The sequence below is a fragment of the Arachis ipaensis genome, chromosome B5, assembly GCF_059453495.1.
Source record: "Arachis ipaensis isolate K30076 ecotype BB chromosome B5, ASM5945349v1, whole genome shotgun sequence".
NCBI classification, from domain to species: domain Eukaryota; kingdom Viridiplantae; phylum Streptophyta; class Magnoliopsida; order Fabales; family Fabaceae; genus Arachis; species Arachis ipaensis.
Window position 1 is genome coordinate 155,831,688 of NC_142440.1, and position 15,480 is coordinate 155,847,167.

A 15,480-nucleotide genomic window follows, 5' to 3' on the forward strand; every position below is an offset into this window, starting at 1 on the left:
TTTCAGATTTTCCAAGAAAATGATATTTGTATTATCTTTTAGATATATTTCAGTACATAATTTCTTTATTATATAAAAGTCATTTTTTTTTTTTAAAATCTCACTTTCTTTCGATAAATTTTAATAAAAAATATATAAAAAAGTGATACATATAACATTTCTCCCTAAATAGATAATATAATAAGCTTTGAAATAGTTGGTTGTTAAGTAATCTAACATCGAATTGTCCCTTCTCGTAATGAATACCGATGCTTATGTACGTCACAATAATAAATAGTTATGAATTAAAATTAAATTATTGCAAATACTTGGTCTAAGAGCTATAAATGTGCTAATTAATTAAATAATTAAAAACTCAAATGTTTTAGTATATGCACGCATGTGGATAAAACTTTGTTTGTCTATATAAGTTGGAGAGGTTCTGCTTATGGTTTCAATTGTAATTAAAGATTGTGCGTTCAATAATTTTGTAGTGATCTCTTGTTAATATGGCAAGCTTTTCACATCTCCCACATGCTGCAAAAAGGTATTAATTATGAACTAATATGTTATCTAACTTATGTGTGTATGTGCATATTGTTTTGGGGTGACTTTCATAGGCAAAAATGCTTAATTTTTTTTTTCAATATTGAAATCTATCTCTGCATGAATATCAATCAGAATATTATTAATTGAGTTAATACTCAATTTGGTTATGAAGTTACACATGAGTCTCAATTTAGTCTTTGAAATTTTAATTACCTCTATTTAGTCCCTAAAGTTTATAAATGTGCCTCATATTAGTCTCTGAGACGATTTTTAGTATAAAAACGTTAATGGAGCGCTGTTATAAACTATCAAATATCACGTTAAAACTTGTAAAATGTTGTAGTTTTGATTTTGGCACTTAAATAACTCAAAAACGACATCGTATCACTTATTTTATTAGGTAATTTTAATAAACACCATTTACGATATTGTTTTTGAGTTATTTGAGTGCCAAAACTAGAACGACATCATTTTACAAAGTTTAGTGTGGCATCCGGCTATTCACGACAGTATTCTGTTAACGTCAAGGACTAACACGAGTTATGTTCACAAAATTTGAGAACTAAATAAAAGCAATTGAAACTTTAGGGATTAAATTAAAACTTGCATGTAAATTTAGGGACCAAATTGAATATTATCTCTTATTAATTTTACATGAACCCCCTTTTTGGGATTGAATATTTTTTGTCACCGGACTGAAATTAAATTTATAAGATTATTAATAACAAAAGCATAAACATAATATGGGCTTGATTTAGTCCATAGACCTTTTTTTCATTTATGGAATGGGTCAAGGCCCAAAACAATAACACAGCCAATGAGCCAATGACATATTATAAAATAGAGTTAAGTACGGCTAAGACTCCATGAACCAAAAAAAAAAGTACAGCTAAGACTTTAGTTGAACATATTGCCCTCGAATTCTAGACTAGCCTAGTCACTGTAGTGTATCTAACTAGCCATATAAAAATGCTATTCGTATATCAATATTTATTTTATACTATAATTAATTTTAATAATTAATTTTAATGTACACGTAACATAATTAATTCAATTAGGGGTTTAAGATTGTTGAACGAGACAACCCAACCTATTTAAGTCCGGGCTGTGTAAACCTAGAAGTATACAGGCAAGTCCATTTAGATTTTATTCAATTATTAGTCTCAATTTCTAGATTAGGACTAATTATGGCTAGTTTAGCAGGTTATACGCGCTAATATATTTATTTTTTGTTTTTTTGAAAAAAAATCAATATTTTGGGTCTAATTTATATAAACTATTTTTTAGCAGTGGATTGAGTTTTTAAATTGGATAAAAAGAAAAATTAGAAATGAACTGAATCTTTTTGAAAATACAAAACAAAAAAAAATTAAATGGACCAAGAAAATTGTAAACGGATTATCCATTTAATGAAAAATTTTTGCAGTTTAATCCGACTAAACCCATTTAACTGTCCTAAATCCAACTATTATAATAAGTAAATTCATAACATAGTTAACCGATTTAATTTGACCGAATGAGTTAATCACTCGTGCTTAAATAAGTATCTAGTTCGAGTTCGAGTCCGCCTTGGAATAAATGTTGTGCATTCTTTAGTTGAATATATGCTATTGAGGACTTGAGGTACATTATTGAATTATGAATTGTAAAGAAATATAAATTTGATAAATGTGATGCTATAGTTCCTTTTCAAGAATTTGAACTGCTCTGTAAATTTTTGCTTAGACTTGAAGGAAAGGTGGTTTTGATTACCGGTGGCGCTAGGGGCCTTGGTGAGTGCATGGCAAGGCTGTTCTGCAAAAATGGCGCCAAGGTTGTGATTGCCGACATTCGAGACCAACAAGGACTCGCCCTCCAAGATACCATAGGAGTTCAATTCGCAACCTATGTACATTGTGATGTAACTAAAGAAGATGATGTTGAAAATGCAGTTAACTTAGCAATATCAAAGTATCAAAAACTAGACATAATTGTTAACAATGCTATGCAAATAGATGATGCTAAGCCTAGCATTCTTGATAATGATGTGTCTGAATTCGAGCGCGTTCTTAGAGTTAACCTCACAGGGCCTTTCTTGGGAATCAAGCATGCAGCTAGAGTGATGATCCCAGAGAAAAAGGGTAGTATTGTAAATGTGGGAAGTGTATGTTCAAGCATTGGAGGAGTTGCAACTCATGCATACACAAGCTCCAAGCATGGCTTAATTGGACTCACAAAGAATGCTGCTGCTGAACTTGGAAAATTTGGGATAAGAGTGAATTGCTTGTCTCCTTACTTTATTGCAAATGATGCAGCTAAAGAGTTCTTCAAACTTGATGATGAAGGGTGTTTAAATGTTTATTCCAATCTTAAAGGGATTCATTTGATGGAAGAAGATGTAGCACAAGCTGCACTTTATTTGGCTAGTGATGAGTCCAAGTACATCAGTGGTCATAATCTAGCTGTGGATGGTGGTTTCACTACAATCAATCCAATTTTTGGTGTGTTCTCACAATCTTAAATTGGAATCTTCGATTCATCGTCATCTCATCGTTTATGGAATCTTTGTAAACGTGCAATTGGGTTTTCTATGAAATAATTAATAAGTGCAGTACTTAATAACATATAAGTAAACTTGATTTAAAATTAGGTTATTGCATTGCTATGTAAAATCGTAACTTCAGCGTACACTTTGCTTAGAATCTGATAAAATGTAATAAGTGTGTGATTATGAATGTTACATATATGAAATTATAGATGTTAAGTTAAATAAGATAACTTCGAATTATTGTCTCCCTAATATTACTGTTCTAATAAATGAGATTGTCTAACATCTAAATAAGTTGGATACACAGGCACAGAATGACTGATATGACTCATTTTTCATATATACTCCACAACATGAATTAAGAATGATTAAGCTTGTGTATCAATCAATATCAATGGAGTATGATCACTAGTTAATTTAATTTGCTCCACCAAAGTGCCCTTGTAGTTCATCACTCTTGAATTTTTCACACTCTGCTTCCAGTTAAGTGTTTGACTTAGAGAGTTTCATCACTAAATTCACATTTGTTAAAATTAGCTTTGCCATCATCATGATGACAAATTGACCATTAGGACACAATTTTTTTCTTCTTTTTTTTGTTAAAAAAAAGTTATTGTTAGCTCAATAAGCATTTCCAACTTTCCATGCCCTGTGTTAGAGACTTTAGATAGAACCTTTTGAGTTTGTTACAAATTGTAAATCAGGTTTAGTTACCAAGTTGCTGTATAGACTCATTGTAATTACCTTTTCTAAGTTATAATTTTCTAGTTTCATTCTATCCATTGTTTTCTCTTATCACCATGGATTTCACCACCCTCTCAATTGACATTCAAAAGGGTAGTATTTTCCTCCTGCAGAATTGAATCCAACACTATCAAAATAGCAGCAGATACATATATATTGCATAAATTAGGTCAGAAAAATTACAAAAGAAAAAAAAAAAAAAGAAGACTCTGATAACAATCATAAACACACCGAATTTCTTTTCAGCTTTTTTAGTACCCTCTTCTAACCAAGAGGGATGTCAACATTGTAATAAAAGATAAAAATATGTATATAAATAAAAATCATAAGAATTTCATTCGTTGTTCATTTCAAACTCTTTTTTTTTTGTTTTCAACTTTTGGAAGTGCCATTTCTTCTTTGAGTAGAAACATAAGCTCTAAGAGATGGTGAGTGAGCAAGAACATCAGGTGCAATAGTTGTGTTCTGAGTTCCACTCTTCTGCTGCATCCTTCTCCTAGCAATGTACCCTCTAACCCATGGTGTCACATCCTCATTGATCTTGATCATTATGAAGAAAATTATGCGGTAGATTATAATCATGCTGAAGATCACACTTAGGTCTATCCACTTTGATCTGTTCACATCAATCTGGAAAACATTCTCTAGGATGTATTCGCCCGGTATCTTTGGAAGATCCGGCGTCTGGTTGTCGAATATCAAGCCAGTTAGATCATTCTGGTATTGTCCCTGCAAGAGTTTTTTCATTGCTTTCAATAGTCTAAAAAATTGAACTGAGAAATAATAAATAGACATTCACAAGAATTGAAGTGTCACAAACTTTCTTACTTGTAGTGCCCAAAAATGGAAACTGATGTATGACATTGGATAGCGCCAGACTGGCTTTGGAATATCATGTGGAAGCCTAAAGTAGCCAGACACCAGCATGAATATTCCCTAAGAGTAGTTTATCAATCATGAAAAAGAAAATTCATCCATAAGTTTTAGTTAAATGGAATCTATATAACAAATTAATTGAGCAAATGCTATGTTTAGTAAGTGAACAAGTACATGATTCGTTTCCATATAAGATAAAATACAATTGTCATGTCAGCATAGTATTTTTAAAACTTTATAAGAAGAGCATTGATTTATTTAATAGGGAGGATATGATTGAATGTGCATGTGCATACCTGAATCCCTGCTCCAATTATGATGCCCATGAGGAAGTTGGGGACAATGCTAGCTATTGCCATCATTAAGCTCTCAACAACTGTGACACTTGCATAAAGGCACAGCACAAAGAAGAGGTAATGCCAAAAACCAGGGTGAAGCCTAACCATGAAGTAACAGATTGTTCCAGACAGAAAAGTTATTAATATCAGGAATGGCATTGCAGATAATGTGTTGCTTATCACAAATGCAGTCACACCATAGTGCCCATTCAGTCTTTCCCTTTGGAAAACCTGTAATTAACACACAATATATAATCACATTATGAAAATTATACCTACTTAGTACTACTCCCTTCGTTCCACAATGATAAATTGTTTTAACATTTTCTGATACTATCATGAATCAATAATTCTCGATGCAATTTGTACCGGAAAGCATTGATTCATGAACGTATCAGAAAAGTCAAAACAACTGATTATTGTGAAACTGAGAGAGTATTATATTAGGTCATATTTGTGGCGAAATAGTAACCACATAGGGCTTAATGACTTACCTTCATGTCTTCAACAAATGAAGGGAATCCACCAATTGACATGAATGTGACAAAACCAAACACAAATGATGCACATGAGCCTCTAGCCTAAGAAAAACAATAACATAGGTAGTTAAATCAACTTTCTTGCCAAACTAAAATCCACATGCATCATTTATTCACCGCAACCAACTTTGAATTTGCTTCAAATCTAAAGAAACCAAGTACCAGAATTGAATTGTAGCCTGTTCCCACGTTCAAATAAATGGTTCCAATGCAGATAGTGACCACAATGTAGATCACAAGCCTAAGCCAATAGTAACCAAAGTCCCTAGACATGTTGATGAAGGAGCGCTTTGTTAAAGTGTAAGACTGCATTAAGAAGCTAGCTTGGCTTCCTCCTGCGTCAAGCACTGTTCCTTTCTGCAGAAAATTATGAAGAAAAAAAAAAGATTACTCATTTGCATAGTGCTAAGTTTGGTGCAGTTGATATCAATAGCAATAAGGCTGTGTTTGGATACTGTTTTAAAAACAAAATTTATGTACTTTCTGTACTTACAACTTTGGATATCTCATCCACTTTCTGTATTGCAGCATAAGAATGCTGAGAAGTGCGGTAGTAATCAATAAGAGTCCTGATAGCTTCAGCAGTAGTGATCTTATCCAAGGGATCATCACTTCCCTCAAACTGAGATAACAAAGTTAAAACATTTTAGCAAAGGAACATATATAAATTCATAATTGTCATAAATAGGGACTGATCATAACCACAATCTTAAAAAGAATGAAACTAAAATGTTGCAATAGTCAAGATTATGACATGCATAAAGATGAGTAGAATAATAGTACCCTGAGTTTCATGGACCCTTTAAGAGTTGATTTGACTTTGTCAAAGTCAGAGTTGATGCATCTAAGGAAATGATCTGATGGATTCCTCAATGCAGGGCATGGAAAACCAGCTTGTGCAAAGAACTGTTGAAAGCATGCAGCATAATAATGCTCAGAATCAATCACATAAAAATGAATAATTTTAAGAATTTAGAAATAGTATTATTATTATTGGTAGATTGGTACCTCATATGCCTCAGAAGCTTGGCCAAAGTAAACAGTTTTGCCACCAGAGAGCAAGTACAATTGATCAAAGAGTTCAAACACTTCACTGCTTGGTTGATGAATGGAAGCTATTACTGTTCTTCCATCTCTTGCCAATGCACGCAGTGTCTGAGTCACAAAGAAAGCCGAAGCACTGCAAAAACAACAACACATGTAAAGTTTTAATTGGGATAAGAAAATCTATACAAAATTAGAAGAGAAAATCAAAACAGAGAACATATGAATTCAGCACATACAGACTTTTTTTTTTATGCATGCTACTATGTCTATAATTAATGTGGCTATACAACTTTTATCAACATTTAAAAAATATTGTCAAAATTTATCTGGGGTTTCTTAAATATTTGATAATATTTTTTAATTTAAAAAATAAAGTAAAAAGTATTGTGAAAATGTAAAAGTATAATTTACTTTTTAATCATATAAAGTAAAAAGTGTAATCTAATTTTGTTATTAAAATCGTATAACTATCGTAACCAACAAAGACTCTGCTTTTTAATTTATCTTACAACTACTGTTGTGTCTCATCAAGAAGGTGGAAAATAAATTAGAGTAATATTAAATAATGAACCTTTTTTTCATTTAATATTATTTTTTTAAATTATTTTGTTTATCCTAAATCTAAATTCTAAATCATAAATTTTTAATCTTAAATTTTGAATTATTAATTTAAATATTAAAATTAATTGATATTGGCTAACTAAAAATTAATTTTTTATTTTTTCCACTTAATATTATCATGGCTTTGTGGTTATAAAAATATAAATAAATACTAAATACAGATACTAAATTAATAAACCCATAGAAATCATTGTAGTAGTGTTAGATGATTTAGTTGACAAAGGTCAATTTTACGAATTTATAATATGTCATATGTGCCTATTTAATCGTGACTTCATATATATAATAGATGATATGATGATGTAGAAAAATATTAAAATGAGCCTTTAATTATTTATTGCATCAACTTTATCTTTTCTGCAAGAATAGGAAATCCTGTGTTTAAATAAATAACCTAATATAGAAACAGGACAAGAAGAATACGAAATAAAGTAGTGGCTACGGATCTTCAACTACATCTTCCTAATGAGTATCTATTTTTTATTTTTCACTATATATATTAAATAATAGTTTTTGTCCTGATGCTTTCCAGTTCAACTCTTACAGGAGTGTATCTTAGTCAACCCAACTACATTAATTATCTCCCCATCCTAAACCTCCCAACAAACCCTCTAGTTAACTGCAAATTAAAGCTTTAGTATTCAAAGAGACATAGACCACATATTAAGTGTTATAATTACAATATTTTTTCCAGCTTGATAAAAAGCACATATAATTACAATATTTTTATATGAGTGATGGAATTGATGAGTAATTTTATGTTTAAAAATAAAGTATATTTATATTATTTGTAGCATAAAATAGTTGTGAAGGAAGAAATAGACAGATGGACAAAGAAAATAAATGCAGTTAAAGTGAAATCCAACTACCTGTCTAAGCCACTAGTAGGTTCATCAAGGAAGAGCAACCTAGGCCTCATCAATATTTCCAATGCAATGCTAACCCTTCTCTTCTCCCCACCACTGATCCCACGCAGGTGCCAGTTCCCTATCACTGTGTCAGCACAATCTTGAAGCCCCATCGCCACTATCGTGCTCTCAACCAATGCCCTTTTGTCCGACCTTGCCATCTTATCTGGCAACCGCAGCCTTGCTGAATATGATATCGTCTCTCTTACTGTTAGGGTCCCAATTAAGTTGTCATCTTGTGTCACGTAAGCCTAATCATTCCAAGTTAAAATAATAATTAATAAAGTTCCAACTAATTAACCCAACTCACATGTCAAAATTTATTATATGCTGGTTGGTTATTAGGTATGTACATAGATATGGATTAAATCTAACAAAAAGTTCATCTCAAAGTTCAATACCTAACAAAATCTAAACCATAAAAAATGATAAAAGACAAGTATTATTACTTATGATTAGTAGTAAGACTAACGAAACAAGCCTGTTTTTGGTTACGGTAATAATTTAAAGATTCTCAATTAATAACTTAATACAAAGATAGATACAATTGAGTATTTGCCGTGTAATAATTAAAGTATATGGGTAATGATTAGTATTTTAATTCATTTTTCTAATATTTAAAAAATTAAAATAATAAATTAAGATTGTAATATAAAATAGAAAAAATATATATAAGTGTGATGATAGAAATATAGTTACGGCGGTGCCGAAGGAGAGCTTGGCTTTGCGACCGTTGAGGAGGATGGTGCCGGAGAGGAAGGCATTGGCGGCAAGGCGACTGGAAAGAGCGTCGAGGAGAGTGGATTTTCCGGAGCCGGAGGGGCCCATGAGTGCAGTGAAGGTTCCAGGCTCAGCATAACCGGTTAAACCTTCTAGAACATTCTGCGTCTCTCCGTTGCTGAGAGTGACCATAACCGTCAGATCCTTCCACGTCAGCCTGGCCGATACGTCTCCGATGAACTCCGTGTCCGTCTTCTCCCTCCAAAGAGTCTCACTCAGAGGACTCAACGCCGGAACCACCCCTCCTCCATTGTTATTATTATTATTATTCCCCGAAGGTTTACTTGCCTCTATCTCCATAACCACTTCACTAGTTACTTTCGATTGATCAGAAACTGCATATAATATAGAAGCAAAAGAAAAGGATAAAAGGGTAATTACAAGTGTATGTTTATGTTTATAGACCTAAAAGGAGTAACATGAGTTTTGTGAGGGTGAATGAGAAAGTTGTGTGTGTTGAGAAGCTTTGACTGAGTAGGAAGCGATGAAGGGTTTAAGAGAGATGATGTCCCATGCAAAAAGGGTTTAGTTTATGGTATGCAAATATGAATATGAATATGAATGAACCACTATAATTAACTAGAGAGAGAGAGAGAGGAAGATGATGAGGTGCTGAAGGTTGAGCCATTTTATGGAGCAATTAATGGATACAGCTAGTTGTTGGTAGCTAACATTTAATGCCAAAACCGACCCCCATTTAACTCAAGGCATGTGTTATTATTAATATATATTTTTTAATCCGTCTATATAACAATAATACTGTGTGTATGTGCGCCCCCTCTTTCAGTAAGCATATCTGTATGACTCTATCTGTCCCATCCTCCGTTCACATTTTACTCTTTCTAATTAACATAATTATTCATAATTCATAAATCTATATGTACTAATATTGTGCCGTGTAATATCAACATGCATGGTATGGTAGTTATGACTGACATTAGGAGTGTTCACGATGCGATTTTGTTCGGTTTTAAGGAAAAAAGTCATTCAATCCGAATACTTTATGTGTGGTGCAATTTGGATTGGATGAACTTTTTTTGGAAATTCGATCCGATCTGATCCAATTACAAACGGTTTGGATCGGTTTGGATTTGCAGTTTTTTAAATAAAAAAATTAAATATATATATATAACAAATTTCAACATCAAATTTTAAATAATCAACAATAACATAACAAGTCTTAGCAATATCTTAAAAGGTCAACGATAACATAACAATAGAAATAAAATTATAGATTAGTTAAAATAAATAAATAAATAACATTTTGAACATAAAATATTTATTAAATAATAATAATACATGAATAATAGAAAAATATATAACAAATTGAACATATTATAAGTATAATTGTAAATATGATAATAAAATAATAATATTATAGCACATTGTGCGGTTTGGATTGGATTGGATCGGTTATGAAAAGTAGATCCGAAATCCGATCCAATCCAGTAGTTTGCAAAAAATATAATCCAATCAAATCCGAATTAGTGCGGTTTTAATCGGTTTTCGATCTGAATTGGATTGGATGAACGGTTTAATTTGGATCGGTTTTGATTTGAATACCCCTAGTTGCCATGCCCTAGCTCATTATTAGTAAATTATTAGTAAATTAAAAATATTTTATATGCTTTTTTAATTTTAAAGTCATAAAAATATAAATATTTCATTATATATATATATAACAGTTAAAAAGGTAAAAAAACAACTATTTTTTGGATTGTGAAACCAACATTCTTTTTCTTTTTTTTTTTAATCTAGTTTATTTTATGGGTATGCAAATGTATGTAGCAGTTATCGTTGAAAGATGAGGATTGATTGAGAAGAGGGCTATCCACGTGAGGCCAATATAATGAACCAATTAATATACGAGTTGTTTTGATGAATGAACCAATAGCCTTATCACTTTCATTTGAAATTCCGTACTTTCCTTCGTATGAAGGCTTTTATTTTAATTTGTTCTTCAAGTAATTAACTAGGGTTGGAAGGAGTTGGGACTCGAGAATTGGTTAAGTGTTACAACCACATATAAATGATAGATATAGAAGAAGGAATATTATGCATAATTGGTTTGGAGAACATGAAGAGAATAAGATATAAAAAATTGAAATATAAAAATTAGTATTTTATATTTTATTTAATAATAAATTAAATATAAAATAAAATAAATTATAAAAAATTTTAATTTATTTTTATTTTTTTACACAAAATTTTTAAAAAATGTAGTTACAAAAAATTGAGAATGACAACAAAAGAAAAAAAAAGATAAATTAAATTGTTGAGTATTTTTGTATAAAAAAGATGCAAAATATACTAATTAATATTTTAAAATATAATATGTTTATTTATATTTTATCTGTTTTATGTCTCTGCTATATTCACATTTTAGTGTCTCTGCTTATTATCAGATATGTAATGGTGATGAGAGCAAAATGTCATGAATTTTTGTATGGTGTTGTTGATAAAATTATTATTATAATATATATGTATCATTTTATTTCATACACATTTTTTTTGTAATTTATATTTTACTTTTTATATATGGGTATATTTTGAGTGAAAAACACTTGTTAAATTATTGTAATAAACACCATATATAGGTATGTATAGGGTTAGTTGCAATTGAAGGGCAACCACATTTGCCTCATGTATGTAATGAGTTAGGTATGGCAAAGAAGCTAGTAAAGGCAAAGGTCATACTGAAGCCCAAGTAGTTATGAATTATGATTGATGATTGGAATTTTCTTAGCATATAAGTAATTTAATATTAAATGAATAATGAATATACAAATAAATAAATTAATATTTGATAGCTAGAGAATTGACACAATATGTATGCCTAACTACTTGCTCGTTAGCCAGAACATGAAAAAGTCGTTCATTGTTTCAACTTAAAGGATCTTGCTAATAAAAAAAATATTTTAAATTTTTTTTATCATAGATTGTAGACAAATTATTAGATATTTTTTTTATATTTTTAATATATTAAATATACCAAAAGAAAATATATTATTTTCTTAACCAGTGTTCTTATATAGATAATTTTTTTAGCTAAAGCCATAACTTAATTAATTAGTACTTTTTTTTTTGGTTGAATAGAGACTAGCTATTTTAATTATTGAAGCAAACTACTGTAATTATTATACAGTAGTTCTAGCTAGGAAGGTGACATTTTGATTACTGATCCAATAATATATATATATGACTTTTTACTGAATCATTTCATAAGGGTAGATATATATGGGTGTGTAGTTAATAAGAAAAATGGAGAAGATTTTAGATATTATTATATTCCATGTGATGCATGAATGCAAAGGAGGGGTGAGAAAAAGAAAGGTTCGTTTAGTCATAACATCATTTAGTGGTCCCAAAACTTCTTTAGATAAGAGAAAGGAAGATAAAAGAGAAGAGAAGTGTAGTTGAGAATTGAGATAGATTTTAGTAAGTAGCTAGTAACCTGCTTGTAGAAATTAAAGAAAGAGTGATATTTAATTTGATTGAGATGTTTAACATTTGTCTTGTCCATCTCCACATCAGTTGTAGAGAGAGGTTAGTTTACATTTAATTCTAATTAAAGGAAAGCATCTGCTTCATTATTATTCAACTGTGGATATAATATGATTTGTTTATATGTCAATTGTCATGGCTAGCTATATATGAATATAACATGCATGTTTTGTAATATGTAACTAAGATACTTAATTAGTCAAGATCAACTAGCTTTTATAATGGTTGAAAGATTTATATAACTCCTTAATTATTATTGATAATAAAAAATATTATATGCACATTAAAATTAATTATCGTATATTTATGTATAAATATATGTGTAGTTTAACTTATTTTTAATATATATTTTATATTTTAATGTGTATATGACTGATTAATAATATATATCTATTTTAATTTTAACAACAACTTTTTAATCACATTTTGAATATCTCATTATGAATATATACAATTTTTATGTCAATAGATACTAGACATGAAAAACCTCTAATAAACAACAATAACAATATACTACATACACGTACAAAATCAATTATTTAATTAGTCTCTTAAATAAAATATATATTAAATTAAAAAATACACAATAAAAATAAATAAACATATAATACATATAAATATACAGAAATATATATTGGTTTATTTTTTTATTTACATATAATATTTTTGTGATACTAATGATATTTTTTATATAAAAATTGTATCTAAAGTAGAGTTGATCATAAGTGAGAAGCAAGGATTGTGTATCTAAGTATCTAACTACTGACAATATATAAAAGAAAAATATTGGATCTAATGCATTATTATTAATTTATTATTATCCAATTAATCTCTCACAATCAATGCAATTGGTTTTCAAGAAAGATAGAATTTAAGTTTGACAATAATCCCCATAGATTGAATATTGGCTGTGTGTATGTTTTGACATTTTTCCCTTTCTTTTTTTTGGTTTCCACGGTATCCCCCAACCCGGCAGGTCAAGGACTAATCCGTCGCGGTACTGAGCTCCATTTAAGGGTTTGCCGCTGACATTTTTCCCTTTCTTTTAGTAGATGAGGTTTTTTTTTTTTTTTTTTTGGGTGAAAAGTAGATGAGTATTTGGGTGAAGATTTGTTGATTTAAATTTAGAGTTTTTTTTGGTAGTCTATAGTATTCTAATTAGGACTTCGGAAACCTATATATGGTGAAGTTGTTTTTGGACATGGCCTTGGGCCAGAGAACTGACCCGGCCTATTTATGGTGAGTTAAGCTTAGCCTATTTTTTGTTTAAGCCTACTAAACCGAAGCCCAAATAAAAGACGAAAACCTAATATTTGGACTTTGTACTGGGCCTTAATTGGACTATACCAAAAAAATTAGGCCTTATGATGTTTTTTCAGTTACAAATGTTTTTGGGCAAACATGTAAATAGAAGCTTATTGGTTTACAAGCTACAATACCAAAAAGGACAAAAAAGATCCATGGTTACAAGAGAAAACAAATAAATTTGGGATAAATATTATTTTGGTCTAAGATTTAGGGTAAAAATCAAATTCGTCTCCAACATTATTTTGGATTTAAAATCGTCCACAACATTATTTTTGATATTATAATCGTCTTTTTGACCTTTTACAGACAAAAATACCCTCCACCACCACCACATTTACTACCACCACCATCTCCCTTACTCCCACTAAATACCAATAATCATATTCAAAAACACAATATTCAACACCAACAATAACACATTATTCAAATTCAAAAACAACAACAACAAATTCAACAACAAAATCAACATATAACAACAGTGAAATAAAAAAATAACAGAAGCAAAAACAAGAGCAGAAGTAGACGTAGAAGCAGAATCAGAAGTAGAAGCAAAAGCCGAATTGGAAGCAGAAGCCGAAGCAAAATCGGCGAAGTGTAGCGACGAGGATGCGAAGTGGCAGCGAAGTCAGTAACAACAACACCACCACCACCATCACCTCCCCGACGATGACGAGGAACACGAGGAGGGCGAGGGCCAGGCGCATTGTTGCGAGAGTGAGTCGTGGTGCTGGCGAGGGGGAGTTGCAGCGCTGCAAAAGCGAAAGCTGAATCGCGGTGCTGTGAGGCTTCCTTCTCTCTGAGTTTCTACTTCTCTTTTTCTCTCTTCTGGAGATGTCTATGAGAAGAAGGGGTTGTGATGAACACCCGCTCATCTTTCCTTCTCCCTTTCTCCCTCCGGGGCATTCTTTCCTCTTTTTTTTTTTTTTTTTTTGTAAATTTATATTTTTTATTAAGAATAATTTAGTAATAAAATTAAAAATCTTATTAAAAATTACGATTTTAATACCAAAAATAACGGTGGGGATGATTTTAAATCCGAAATAAAGTTGGGGATGAATTTAATTTTGATCTTAAATCTTAGGAACCAAAACAGTATTTATCTCTAATAAATTTTATATTTTTTTTGTAAATTTAATGGAATTATTATTGTATTTTCTTCATTCTCCTAATACTTATGTAAATAAAAATTCAAATATATATATTATTTTTCAAAAATATAAAAAGTTGAAAAAATAAAACACTCGTTATTTAAAAGTTATGAAGATAATTAAAAGATTAATATGATATTCTCAATTATTACTCGCACTTTAGTAATGCATTCAAAAAATAGTAGCACATCAATTAGAAAAATAAAATTTCCCTTCACCGAGTTCCGTATAGACATTCTTGCAATCACATTTAGACTTAGTACGATGAAATATCGCAATATCTAAGTTTAAGCAACAGAGGAATACAAGAATTAAATAAATAAACAAATTTGATATATTCGGTACAAAGATAAACGCATTTAAATTTTATTTCATTTAAATATAATACATGTGCCATAATGGTACTATTCATTATTTTTGTCTGATTTGTTTGAGATAGAGTCTGCCTGCCCTATATATTAGCTACCACAAAAAGATGAAAATAAAAAAAATTCTATTTATGTCTGCGTAAATTCTCCATATACACCCTGTTTGAGGTAAAACATGAATAAAATGTGCTAAAGATATGTAAAGGGAAAAAATGGGCTAAAACATGTGGTAAGAGGAAAAGTA

At 30.5% G+C, this 15,480-nt stretch overlaps 2 protein-coding genes across 2 annotated transcripts; one reads left to right on the forward strand and one right to left on the reverse strand.

The window, feature by feature from the left end:
* The first annotated feature begins 386 nt into the window (after positions 1 to 386).
* On the forward strand, positions 387 to 3,203 carry LOC107642199 (secoisolariciresinol dehydrogenase-like). Its single transcript, XM_016345502.3, has 2 exons — positions 387 to 526; positions 2,254 to 3,203. Exons 1-2 carry the CDS (start codon positions 489 to 491, stop codon positions 3,026 to 3,028), a joined length of 813 nt encoding a protein of 270 aa, XP_016200988.1. The 5' UTR covers positions 387 to 488; the 3' UTR covers positions 3,029 to 3,203.
* A 732-nt stretch (positions 3,204 to 3,935) lies between these two features.
* ABCG11 (white-brown complex-like protein) lies at positions 3,936 to 9,612 on the reverse strand. Its single transcript, XM_088487870.1, has 10 exons — positions 8,828 to 9,612; positions 8,090 to 8,379; positions 6,561 to 6,732; positions 6,336 to 6,458; positions 6,046 to 6,174; positions 5,715 to 5,909; positions 5,508 to 5,594; positions 4,972 to 5,244; positions 4,628 to 4,735; positions 3,936 to 4,528 (listed from the first exon to the last, which is right to left on the reverse strand). Exons 1-10 carry the CDS (start codon positions 9,206 to 9,208, stop codon positions 4,172 to 4,174), a joined length of 2,115 nt encoding a protein of 704 aa, XP_088343996.1. The 5' UTR covers positions 9,209 to 9,612; the 3' UTR covers positions 3,936 to 4,171.
* Positions 9,613 to 15,480: the final 5,868 nt, after the last annotated feature.